We start from the raw sequence: 13,704 nt of genomic DNA, 5'->3' as shown, positions 1-13,704 counted from the left end.
ATCCACTGTAAGTGTACAATACAATAATCATTAGTCAGTTTATTAGATTATGCAACCATCACCACGATCCAGTTTTGGACCATTTTCATCCTCTCCTGACAAATTCTCTCAACAAGTCCGTGTGTGGTCAGCCCTCAGTTCTATCCCCAGCCCGGGGAATCCTTGATCTGCTGTCTCTAAAAGTTTGCCCTTTCTGGACACTCCATCTAACTGGAATCACAAAATCTACAGTCTTCGGATTTGGTTTCTTTCACTTACTGTCATAGTATTTTTAAAGTTTATCCAAGTCGGAGCCTGTGTCGACACTTTGCTCTGTTTTACTGCTTAATGATATCCTATTATGTGGACTGACCACATATTGCTCATCAGTTTACCTGCCAACGGACATTTGAGTTATTTCCAGGTTTAGGCGACTAGATAAAACGCGCATGCAAGGACATGTGTTTCATTTCTCTTGGATATATATGTAGGATAGAACTGCTGGGTCATATGGTGACTTTAACTTCTTGAGGGATTTTGAGGAAGTATTTTCCAAAGTGGTGGCACCATTTCACACCCCCACCTGTAATGCATGAGGGTTCCAATTTCTCCATATCCTCACCAACAGCGGCAGTCTCTCTTGGTTGGAACAATTTTAGAGGGTGTCAAGTGGTATATCTTTGTGGCTTTGATTCTCATTTCCCTCATAATTAAAGATGCTGAGGATCTTTTCATGGGCTTATTGGTCATTCACACATCTCCTTTGGCAAAATGTCTGTTGGATTCTTTATCCACTTGTATCTGGGTAGTTTGTCTCCTTATTATGTTGTAAGAGATCTTAATATGTTCTAGATACAGTATAAGATATTTTATCAGATATAGGATTCATGACTATTTTCTCCCAATCTGTATGTAGCTTGTCTTTTCATTTTCTTAATGGTAGCTTTTGAAACACAAAAGTTTCTAATTTGATGAAATTCAATCTATCACCTTTTGGAAATTATAGATCCTGCTTTTGGTGTCCTATCTAAGCACTCTGCCTAATACAAGGTCAGGCAAATTTTCTCTACATTTCCTTCAGAAGTTTTATCATTTTAGCTCTTCTATTTAGGTCTATGATCCATTTCAAATTAAAATTTTGTGTATAGCATAAAGGAAGGACTCAAATTAATCCTTGGATTCAAATGAATCCAGATATGGATAAGCAGTTTCTTAACTTGCTATGTGGTGTGTGTGGTTTTTTTTTCAGATTTTTTTTTCTTGAGTTTTTTTTTTTTTTTTTTGTAACTGTGGCTTTCTAAGAATTTGTCCATTCATCTAAACTGTCTAAATTTGTAGCATAAAATCAAAATCCTCTTAATTTTTGTAGGTTTAATGGTGACACCTCTCCTTTTTACCCCTAATTTTGGTAACTCGTATCTTCTCTCTTGCTCCTTGTCTTCTTTTTGGAGTGGGGAGTCAGGGAAGTATAGCTGAAGTTTTGTCAATTTTGTTGATCTTCTCCAAGGACTAATTTTGGGGCTCACTGATTTCCTCTGTTGTTTTGCGTGTTCTATTTCACTGATTTCTACTCTCAGCTTTACCATTTCCTTCCTACTAATTGCTTTGAGCTTGGTTTGCTCTGCCTTTTCTAGTTCTTAAGGTGGAAGTTTCCGTTTCTAGGTTTTTTTCCGTGCATGCGTCGTGCCAAGTCACCTCAGTTGTGTCCAACTCTTTGTGACCCCGTTGACTGTAACCTGCTAAGCTCCTCTGTCCATGGGATTCTCCAGGAGAGAATACTGGAGTGGGTGGTCATTTCCTCTTCCATGGGATCTTTCCGACCTGGGAACTGAACCCAAGTCTCTTACATCTCCGGCTCTGGCGGCGGGTTCTTTACCACTAGCACCACCTGGAAATTCACATGCTCCACTTCGAATAGAGTCAGCCCCTCAGACAAGGACACCGCAGGGCGCGTGGTGTCCACATAGAGCTTCCTCACCTTCGGAACGCAGGCTGGGGATGACAGCGGTCTCAGAGAGACTGTCACTGACTCCCACTGTTCTGCCCCAAAGTTCATCAGTTTTTCATGAATAACTGCTCCTTAATACAGCTGGATTCTAGAGCCATGAAATGACTATTTCTGACTACTTTGTCTCATCTTATCTATAATGTTTCATCTAATTGCCCTTGGGGAAGGACGTATCGGGCTACTACTTTCTGCCACTCCAAAGCTCTGTCTCTGAAGCTCCTTTTCTCTCCTTCACAGGAAACGAAATCTGGTTTCATCTCTCACACAATCTGTGTTTCTGGGGGGAAGGGGCATGCAGCCAGAGCTGGGTTTTAAAAATGGCTTATGTGGAAAAGTATGTTGAAAAATACTGCTCTGAGGTTATCAACTTCAAGAAAACGAAACAACAAGAAAATCGCATTTTAATGAATCATTCAACTTCTTCAGTATTAATAATGGAAACGCAATGCCGCTTAGAATCTGCATGTATAATAGAGAATTTCAATGGCACTCTTATATTATCTGCTTTGTAAGAAAGGCAAAAAAAAAAAAAAAAAAAAATCCTGATCTTGCTGCTTCTTCAAACGCTCCCAGCACTAATGGGGAGGGGGGAGAGAAAACAGGATCACAGCAGGAAAATGCTTAACGGCCAGTGTAGGAACTGGGCTCTCTGCCTACTGCACCAGTAGGAGTTTTAAGCTCATGCAGAAGTGACGTGGGCATAGACTATGCACTGTCTACAGGCTCCAGCCTAGTCCCTGCAGGAAACTGGGCCCTGGCCTCCTTCTCTTCCTTATGACATGAACTAAAGAACTACGACTGAGATCCAAGGGACCTGGGTTGAAGAGTCTGGCTCTGCTATCTTCTTCCATCCAACCCCTTGGGGTTTTCTTATTTGTAAAATGGCTGCAATAATAAAGTCTTCCTCACAGAATTGCCGGGATGTGATCAAATTCAATGATCGTCATGGGTGGCCTTTACAAATTATTGATGAGCTATATAAATGCAGCCTCTTCATGAGGGTGAAAAAGGAGAGTGAAAAAGCTGGCCTGAAATTCAACATTACAAAAACTAAGATCATGGCACCCACTCCCATCATGTCATGGCAAATATTAATAGAAGTGGAAAAAGTGGAAGCAGTGACAGATTTTATCTTCTTGCGCTCCAAAGGCTTTCAGTTCAGTTCAGTTCAGTTCAGTTCAGTCGCTCAGTCATGTCCGACTCTTTGCGACCCCATGAATCACAGCACACCAGGCCTCCCTGTCCATCACCAACTCCCGGAGTTCACTCAGACTCACGTCCATCGAGTCGGTGATGCCATCCAGCCATCCCATCCCCTGTCGTCCCCTTCTCCTCCTGCCCCCAACCCCTCCCAGCAGCAGAGTCTTTTCCAATGGGTCAACTCTTCACATGAAGTGGCCAAAGTACTGGAGTTTCAGCTTCAGCATCATTCCCTCCAAAGAAATCCCAGGAGTGATCTCCTTTAGGATGGACTGGTTGGATCTCCTTGCAGTCCAAGGGACTCTCAAGAGTCTTCTCCAATACCACAGTTCAAAAGTATCAATTCTTTGGCACTCAGCTTTCTTCACAGTCCAACTCTCGCATCCATACATGACCACTGGAAAAACCATAGCCTTGACTTGCTTTTGAATATGCTTTCTAGGTTGGTCATAACTTTCCTTCCAAGGAGTAAGTGTCTTTTAATTTCATGGCTGCAGTCACCATCTGCAGTGATTTTGGAGCCCCAAAAGATAAAGTCTGACACTGTTTCCATTGTTTCCCCATCTATTTCCCACGAAGTGATGGGACTGAATGCCATGATCTTCGTTTTCTGAATGTTGAGCTTTAAGCCAACTTTTTCACTCTCCACTTTCACTTTCATCAAGAGGCTTTTTAGTTCCTCTTCACTTTCTGCCATAAGGGTGGTGTCATCTGCATATCTGAGATTATTGATATTTCTCCTGGCAATCTTGATTCCAGCTTATGCTTCTTCCAGCCCAGCGTTTCTCATGATGTACTCTGCATATAAGTTAAATAAGCAGGGTGACAATATACAGCCTTGACGCACTCCTTTTCCTATTTGGAACCAGTCTGTTGTTCCATGTCCAGTTCTAACTGTTGCTTCCTGACCTGCATACAGGTTTCTCAAGAGGCAGGTCAGGTGGTCTCGTATTCCCATCTCTTTCAGAATTTTCCACAGTTTATTGTGATCCACACAGTCAAAGGCTTTGGCATAGTCAATAAAGCAGAAATAGATGTTTTTCTGGAACTCTCCTGCTTTTTCGATGATCCAGCGGATCTTGGCAATTTGATCTCTGGTTCTTCTGCCTTTTCTAAAACCAGCTTGAACATCTGGAAGTTCACGGTTCACGTAATGCTAAAGCCTGGCTTGGAGAATTTTGAGCATTACTTTACTAGCATGTGAGATGAGTGCAATTGTGCAGTAGTTTGAGCATTCTTTGGCATTGCCTTTCTTTGGGATTGGAATGAAAACTGACCTTTTCCAGTCCTGTGGCCACTTCTGAGTTTTCCAAATTTGCTACACTGTGTCCGAGGTCAGGGGCGGCAGCCAAGAGTGCCAGGCTGCGACAGCGCAGAAGCAGCCGAGAGGAGCTACCCCTGCCCGAGGCCAGGGGCGGCGGCCAGAAGGAGCGACCCCACGTCCAAGGAGTGGTGGCTGCGCGGCGCAGGAGGGCCGAGAGGAGCTATTCCACATTCAAGGTCGAGAGGGGTGGTGGTGAGGAGATACCCCTCACTCAAGGTAAGGAGCAGTGGCTGCGCTTTGCTGGAGCAGCCATGAAGAGCTACCCCACGTACAAGGTAAGAGAAACCCAAGTAAGATGGTAGGTGTTGCAAGAGGGCAGACAAACTGAAACCATAATCACAGAAAGTTTTAACTCAATGAAACTAAGCCATGCCCTGTGGGGCCACCTAAGACGGGGGTGGGGGGGGCATGGTGGAGAGGTCTGACACAGTGTGGTCCACTGGAGAAGGGAATGGCAAACCAAAGGCTTTACACTATAGATTATTGCCCTGTGTTCAAATCTCAATATGTGGTGGCTAAGAGATTGTCTCCCTACTTCCCTACCTCAGGACACAAGAAGGCTGCAGCCCAGCAGACAACTCACACACACTCCCATTATTGACCCCTTTACTGCTCCCCTCCCAGGGATGAAGGATGAAGGCAGATGCTCAGAGAAGGACATGACTGTACTTCAGCATCTGGGGAAGTGAACCAAAGCAGGCACTGTTTTTCAAGACTCACACTTGTACCTCTTTATACGGTGGAAAGTGAGGGTCTTTCAGCCGAGTGGGCTGGGAAGGGAAGCCCACTGGGAGAGAACTATTTCTGTCAAATGATTTTTCATACCTATCCTTCACATTCACACTGAGACACCACAGTACCTCTGCCATGCTTGTGAAATGATTGTTGCACCATGGCAAAGCTATACATTCACAAAGGCAAACTTTTAAGAGCAAGCGGGAGCTCTCTTTTTAATTAAAAAAAGAGACTTTAAGGGTTCTTTGTATGAGGGATCGGGATTGGTTTTTTAATATTTTTAAAATGGATTGCGGTAAGTTTTTAATCCCAGGCTTTCCAATATCTAAGGAAAAATAAAGCCATTCATCTCAATATATATCAGAAATATATTATCTTTGTCAAACCTTAATAAAGAAATGCTGGAGCCTAGGCTGGATAAATAGGACAGAGTCTAAGGTGTAACCTTTCCTGATTGATATTCTAGAAAGCAGAGGAAAGAGCAGCCACCGAGAACCACAGCTTTCACAGCAGTGCCTTCGCAGGCGCCTTCTCAGAGCGGACTCAGACACCCGGATTCCAGAGAGCCTGGCTGGTGGCGGCCTGCCTGCCAGTACCACCAGCCCACCTCCAGCGCACCAGTCTGTCGGCCTTACCTCCAACCACTTTCCATCCCACCTCCTACTCAGGTCATCCTCGGGCCAAGTGAATGAAGACATCAGGACTCCTCCCTAGGGACTCAGCCCCTCCTCCAAGGGCTCCTCGCCCGTCCTCCCGCACTGGGGCTGAGCACAGGTGGGTAGTGACCACAGACAGGCTAAGGGCGGACCTTCAGGGTTACCTATTTGCCTTTCCAGGTCGGCGGCTTCATCAGGCGTGGCTCGCGGAAGAACGCCGGGGTCACTGAAGCTGGTGCGCAGCAGGGTCCCCATCACAAAGAAGAACAAAATGCCACCGACCACCGGGATGGCAGGAGTGATTTTCACTGCTAGGTACGGGCAGCTGCCAACAGGTGGGGGAAGCAGAAAGGGAGGGGAGAAAGAAAAGAAATACAATGTCAGTAATAGCAGTAAGCAGTCTGTGTTTTCCAAGAACCTACAGGCTTTTTTTTTTTTTTGGAGAAGCAAAATTGATTTCCATTAAAAATTCATCTGTGTTAAATATCTACATTTGAGGAGGTCTGCAGTTCTCTCTCATGGATAGTTTAACCCTCCCTTCTTAGCTAAGATAAACCTTGGCTGCCCGGAAAAACACTGGCAGAAAAATGAAAATAATCCTGCTTGTATAATTGATGTAAGATGCACAGAGCTTGCACCCTTTGTGTTGGGAACACGGCACATGAATTACGTGATTCTCCACCCAGTCCTGGAATCGTATTAACACAGGAGACACTGGCTTAGAACCAGTTTTCATTAGACCCGGCCTTTCCTCCCTGGGTCAGGCAGCTCAGGGCACAGAACGCAGAGAACTGCAAGCCACCCTCAAAAGGCAAGAAAGTGTTTTTTTCAATATTTTGGACCTAATCTATCCAAAAGAGGTTAATGAGATATGGGAACATACTGGTGGACCAGTTTCCTAAAAGGACTAAAAGGATGTAGGCAGGCAGAAAGCTATGACCAACCTAGACAGCATATTAAAAAGCAGAGACATTGCTTTGCTAACAAAGGTCCATCTAGTCAAAGCTATGGTTTTTCCGGTAGTCATGTATGGAAATGAGAGTTGGACTGTGAAGAAAGCTGAGCGCCGGAGAATTGATGCTTTTGAACTGTGGTGTTTGAGAAGACTCTTGAGAGTCCCCTGGACTGCAAGGAGATCCAACCAGTCCATCCTAAAGGAGATCAGTCCTGGATGTTCATTGGTAGGACTGATGTTGAAGCTGAAACTCCAATACTTTGGCCATCTGATTCGAAGAACTAACTCATTGGAAAAGACCCTGATGCTAGGAAAGATTGAAAATAGGAGAAGGGGATGACAGAGTATGAGATGGTTGGATGGCATCACCAACTCAATGGACATGAGTTTGGGTAAACTACAGGAGTTGGTGATGGACAAGGGAGGACTGGTGAGCTGCAGTCCATAGGGTCACAGAGTCGGACACGACTGAGCGAATGAACTGAACTGAACGTGCACTTCCAGAAGAAGATGAGCTACCAACGGATAAACACGGCCCAAGTTGACTCTCAAACCCCCTTCACTGTCCCCAGTGAATGCACTGACACGCAGCAGGGTCTTGATGAGTCGGGGAGAGGTGCCCTTGCGACAGACGGACATCTATGCCAGCCGGCTCCAGGGACTCAGGAGCCAAGGCAGCTTTAAGCACTGCCCTGACCCACCGTCATTGCCCCCTCACTCTTCAGAGGTGGTAAGAGGCAGAGTGAAGACCAGCCTGGTGCCTGGAGCCCAGCGAAGGATGGGCCCCGCAGGGACCACAGTCAGTCTGTTGTCACATTTAGGGACATGGGCCTCAAGGAACACCTCACAGACTCACAGAGTCATAACGCCCAGAGCGCAAAGTAACACCCAGAGTGCAAAGTAACGCCCAGAGTGCAAAGTAACACCCAGAGCGCAAAGTAATGCCCAGAGCGCAAAGTAATGCCCAGAGTGCAAAGTGCCTCCCAGATGGTCTGCCTCACCAGGGGAGGCTCCTCAGACACTCAACCCCAAACAAAGAGAGGGAGCTGGAAGAGAAAGGGTTGGAAAGCTTTGCTTAAGAGATGAGCAGGGGGCTCAGTCCTGCGGAATTGTCATCAAATGACCATCTTCCCTTCAGATATTAAATATAAAGTGACAATCATTTAATCCTGCACTGAAACCTTCACACAGGACTGTGGCCCAGTTCTGGGATATGGTGCAGTGCCGTGGGCTACAGAAATAAACACCTTCTCAGGGTACGTCCATTACAGTAAATGCGGACTCCGACATGGAGCGTCTGTGAAGAGCTGGTGATAAATATCAACTGCTACAAGGCTATTGATTAAATCTCTGACTGTGATGTCAATCAAGTTAATAGCAAGGAACTCAGGCTCTAAAGATCATTAAAAAGCATTTGTGTCATAAAATATGGCATTATCTTTGTTCCCCTTATTGTCATATAAAAAGCCACCTGAAGTTGTATTAAGCCTTGAAAATGTGCTGCTACTGCTGCTGCTAAGTCGCTTCAGTCGTGTCCGACTCTGTGCGACCCCATAGACGGCAGCCCACCAGGCTAGTGTACCACAATCAGAAATCAACACAGTTCAGGGAGGGGAGTCTGGGGGAAAAAGGATACATGTATATGCATGGCTGAGTCCCTTCGCTGTTCACCTGAAACTACCACAAGATTATTAGTTGGCTATCCGGCAATATAAAATAAAGGGATTTTTTTAGAAAAGAAATAAACACAATACGTTACTGAAGGCATAAAACTGACCCTGATACTAATACATTTTGGTTTATATAGATTAGTCAAAAACGTTTTTAGTCTAAAGAACCTACTCTAGGTGTACCTCTTTTTTTTTAATAAAATGGTTAGAAAAATGATCAATTGTGTTGAGAGAATTTTTCTAGAATTTAAATTCAGAATTCAGAATTCAACAGACGAATGGCTGTTTGAATAAGGGCAGAGAATACAACAGGCCAGCTTTCTCCTCTTCTCATTATTGATGAGTTTGAATAAGAAGCAACTGGAACAGTTGTTCAGCAGCTGCAGCCGGGTCATAGCAGGACAACGTGACCTGGATGACCAGTCCACAGGATGGGACCCACCTTGAGTGTTAAGGGATGGAGTTTATTTAGCTCCATTGGCCTCTCCAAGGATGGAGACCTGGGTGCTGTCGGAACCCTCCCGTGAAGGAGATTTAGTGGATCTTCAGTGTTTTTGTTTTTCCCTTTTGGTTCGAAATGTAACTTGGTTGACCTCAGAGGTTGCCTGCTCATAGTCGTAAAGGTATGCCTTCCCAGAGCAAGATGTCATTAACGAGTAAGTCACATCAAAGTCAAAACGTTAAGTCGCTTTGCGACCCTGTGGACTGTAGCCTGCCAGGCTCCTCTGTCCATGGGATTTTCCAAGCCAGAATACTGGAGTGGGTTGCCATTTCCTCCTCCAGAGGCTCTTACCAACCCAGGGATCGAACCCAGGTGTCCTGCACTGAGGTAGATTTCTTACCCTGAGCCACCAGGGAAGCCCTGTTAGTGAGTAAGACATGTCCTAAATGGTTTCTCGTTGTCCCAAGTGCACTGGACGCAGGGCCACCCAGCCACGTCTCCAGGTTGATGACTCTGGAGGCCTCCCGTTGTCTCCACCTTCCCAGACAGGGGCCCGTGACCCAGCCCTGGGGTCTGGAGCACCCCCACCCCCATCTCACCTTGTTAAAGCCTCCCCAACTTTCAAGTTTCCATAAAGACCTGGTGACAAGATTTTCTTGGCTCACCCCCAAGCCAAAGAGCTGGTTTCTTTTTCTAAACTTCCCTGGTATCTTTGTTTGCTGCTCTCGATTGTACTTGTGGCTGTTTGTGGACATGCCTCATGAACCTCACTGGACTGGAAGTCCCAAGGGTGAGACTGGGCCCTGGTCAGCATGTGCCCTTCATAGCACCAGGCATGACGCCTCACGTAGGGTAGGTATTTGATAAGTATTTGTTGAGTAGTTGAATGAATGGGACCTATTCACTGAATTTTACAGTAACGGAGGAAACTACAGGGAAGTCAAGTCAGCCATACCATCAAGATCACAATGTACTCTGTGTCCAGAACTTGGTTCTCTCTCTCCTAAGCTTGTTAGAACCTCCTTCAAACGGGTGCTAAGGATCTGTCCTATCTAGGATGCTTCTGCCCATGAGAAAAGGCAAGACTGCACCTGAGCTGAGTGTGTGCAACACTCTCTAAAGTTCTAGCAGATGAAACACCATATGTTCATAGCAGGCGCTCTCTGTATTTCAAAGGACAACGTTCGGTTACTCACTGAAGTCTTGGGCATGGGTTTGTATAAAAGAATTCAGATCCCCAAGCAAACAAGGAGATCAGGGCTACACTGACACCTTCAAGCTGCTGCTCAGAAAAAGCCGAGAGCATCTGCAGTCCTGCTGGTGAAGACTCTGGAATAAGCAGACCCAGCTCAGGAAGGTGATCGCCAAACCCCCAGGAGGAGCCAAGACCGATGGGAAAATCTCAGCCAACCCACAGCCACTGGTGCGACCTAATAGCTGAACCACTGTGAGCGGCAAAGAAAATTCTTAGCTCGAGCTCAGACAACTTGAAAACGGCCCTTCACATTTCTGAGCAACCCTGGCTGGGATCTCCAATTCTGAGAGCCATCTGTGATGAGGAAGACGCCTTCCCCAGAGGGCCTGGATCTGATACAAGACGAGGGTGCAGCTGCCAAAGATATAAACACCAAATGGAGTCCTCTCTTTCGGTCTGAAGAATTGTGACCTACATACAACCCAGAGCCGGGTGGGTAACTGGCTACAAGCATCTTTGTCTTCATAAAGCTCAATGAGAAAGTGGCAGGAGGGAAAAAAAAGAATCTGAAAGCATGCATTTTCATAACATAAAAGAAATGAGTTAATTTAGCACCAGACAAAACAAAGGCTATCATGATGAAAAGTTTGTATAATAATCCCGCTCCTGTGATATACATCAGTGAGCTGTTTGCCTTTAGATATGATGGTTAAATATCTACTACAAACTGTCAACTCACTCTACATCAGAGGTAAAGAAGGGTCCTTCCAGGTGATAATTAGACCATACAGCACTGGAAAAAGGTTACAGGGAGTTTTTTCAGTTCTAATAGCAATCTTCTCAAATCTTTAAGAAAAAGAATTATTTGTATTTTGATGTCTATACATGGAGGATAGAGCCATTTTCTGGGTGCTATATTATCTGAGACTATGCAATTAATGTATTTCCTAGTGGTTCAGATGGTAAAGAATCTGCCTGCAATGCAGGAGACCTGGGTTTGATCTCTGGGTAGGGAAGAGGCCCTAGAAAAGGGCATGGCAACCCACTCCAGTATTCTTGCCTGAAGAATCCCATAGATAGAGGAGCCTGGAGGCCTACAATCCATAGGGTCACGGAGAGTTCAACATGACTGAAGCTACTTAGCACACATGACAAAATTATTTTACCACCAGATTCTGACCTTTCCAGAATCAATACTCTCATTAATTCTATATTTCTATTTAGAGAATGGCTCTCAGGTTAGAATTTACTGGTGGTTAAAATTGATACTTTGTGTTAAAATCCTGGAACTAAATTAATGTCTTAAACATTTCACATAGAAAATCTGGAGTTCATTATTGGGTGTTTAGGGCTCTCTGTTTCCTCACAGGACATTCTTTGGGAGATTAGCTCTACTTGAAAACAAAAATAAAACACAATGAAACAATATTAACAAGATGTAACAGAGACATTAAGATCATGTGGCCTTTGGAAAATCTTTTGCAATTGATAATAGACGTAGAATCTACTTGTCAATGTGAATGGCCCTTTGAAATATAGGAAGGTAAGCAGAAGGACACAATAAATATGTAATATTAATAATATTACATAACAATAACAATAAAAAAGTAGAGAATTTTTTCCCATAGTAAAACAATTTGAGTCATCTTTTAATATTTTGCTGGCAAATGGATACACAAACAAAAAAAAAATTCCCGTTAACTGTAGCTCATGACCCCCCTACGTCTGACATTTTTGTTCTGTCCTGTACATATGAAAGCATAAACACAAGAATAACTATTCTTGCCTCTTGAGAAATCTGTATGCAGGTCAGGAAGCAACAGTTAGAACTGGACATGGAACAACAGACTGGTTCCAAATAGGAAAAGGAGTGCGTCAAGGCAGTATATTGTCACCCTGCTTTTTTAACTTCTATGCAGAGTACCTCATGAGAAATGCTGGGCTGGAAGAAACACAAGCTGGAATCAAGATTGCCGGGAGAAATATCAATAAGCTCAGATATGCAGATGACACCACCCTTATGGCAGAAAGTGAAGAGGAACTAAAAAGCCTCTTGATGAAATTGAAAGAGGAGAGTGAAAAAGTTGGCTTAAAGCTCAACATTCAGAAAACGAAGATCATGGCATCTGGTCCCATCACTTCATGGCAAATAGATGGGGAAACAGTGGAAACAGTGTCAGACTTTATTTTAGGGGGCTAGAAAATCACTGCAGATGGTGACTGCAGCCATGAAATTAAAAGATGCTTACTCCTTGGAAGGAAAGTTATGACCAACCTAGGTAGCATATTCAAAAGCAGAGACATTACTTTGCCAACAAAATCCTTCTAGTCAAGGCTATGGTTTTTCCAGTGGTCATGTATGGATGTGAGAGTTGGACTGTGAAGAAAGCTGAGCACTGAAGAATTGATGCTTTTGAACTGTGGTGTTGGAGAAGACTCTTGAGAGTCCCTTGGTCTGCAAGGAGATCCAACCAGCCCATCCTGAAGGAGATCAGTCCTGGGTGTGCATTGGAAGGACTGATGTTGAAGCTGAAACTCCAGTCCTTTGGCCACCTGATGCGAAGAGCTGACTCATTGGAAAAGACCCTGATGCTGGGAGGGATTGGGGGCAGGAGGAGAAGGGGACGACAGAAGATGAGATGGTTGGATGGCATCACCGACTCGATGGACATGAGTCTGAGTGAACTCCGGAAGTTGGTGATGGACAGGGAGGCCTGGTGGGCTGCAATTCGTGGGGTTGCAAGAAAGCTGTGGTACATATACACAATGGAGTATTACTCAGCCGTAAAAAAGAATTCATTTGAATCAGTTCTGATGAGATGGATGAAACTGGAGCCGATTATACAGAGTGAAGTAAGCCAGAAAGGAAAACACCAATACAACATACTAACACATATATATGGAATTTAGGAAGATGGCAATGACGACCCTGTATGCGAGACAGGGAAAGAGACACAGATGTGTATAATGGACTTTTGGACTCAGAGGGAGGGAGAGGGTGGGATGATTTGGGAGAATGACATTCTAACATGTATACTATCATGTAAGAATTGAATCGCCAGTCTATGTCTGATGCAGGATACAGCATGCTTGGAGCTGGTGCATGGGGATGACCCAGAGAGATGTTATGGGGAGGGAGGTGGGAGGGGGGTTCATGTTTGGGAATGCATGTAAGAATTAAAGATTTTAAAATTTAAAAAATAAAAAAATAAATTAAAAAAAAAAGAGTCCGACACGACTGAGCGACTGAACTGAACTGAACTGATACGCAGAAAGGAGGCACACAATTAAAACTGATACCAAGGAGGGCGTGGCCTTGCTTTATTGATGTTGCATGCTCATGAAGGAAGTCTCCATATTTTAGAAATCACAAAGTTCAGCTATTATTTTAAATGTCAGACTTTAGATTGCAATGCATTTCAGTAATAAATAGCTAAGGCAAGTGATCACAAAATGAAATAATCTAAGCCAGTGACTCACATGTCTAAAGTAATAACAGAGCAGCATTATGAGGGTGGTAATAAAAACGATCTTTCTCCC

General features: G+C 44.4%; 1 protein-coding gene across 4 annotated transcripts in view; it reads right to left on the bottom strand.

Moving 5' to 3' along the window:
* ZDHHC14 (zinc finger DHHC-type containing 14) overlaps window positions 1-13,704 on the bottom strand; it is a 292,200-nt gene that overhangs the window by 113,055 nt on the left and 165,441 nt on the right. For 2 of the 4 annotated variants that reach the window (XM_013966626.2, XM_018053409.1), the window contains exon 2: window positions 6,067-6,227. In XM_013966626.2, the coding sequence (XP_013822080.2) occupies window positions 6,067-6,227 (161 nt within the window). Of the gene's footprint in view, window positions 1-6,054; window positions 6,228-13,704 lie in introns of all 4 variants that reach the window. The other 2 variants (XM_018053407.1, XM_018053408.1) reach the window with 1 other exon arrangement.

The sequence above is a fragment of the Capra hircus genome, chromosome 9, assembly GCF_001704415.2.
Source record: "Capra hircus breed San Clemente chromosome 9, ASM170441v1, whole genome shotgun sequence".
Taxonomy (NCBI): Eukaryota; Metazoa; Chordata; class Mammalia; order Artiodactyla; family Bovidae; genus Capra; species Capra hircus.
The sequence above is the reverse complement of the archived record's forward strand: the minus strand, read 5'-3'. Positions and strand labels throughout refer to the sequence as shown.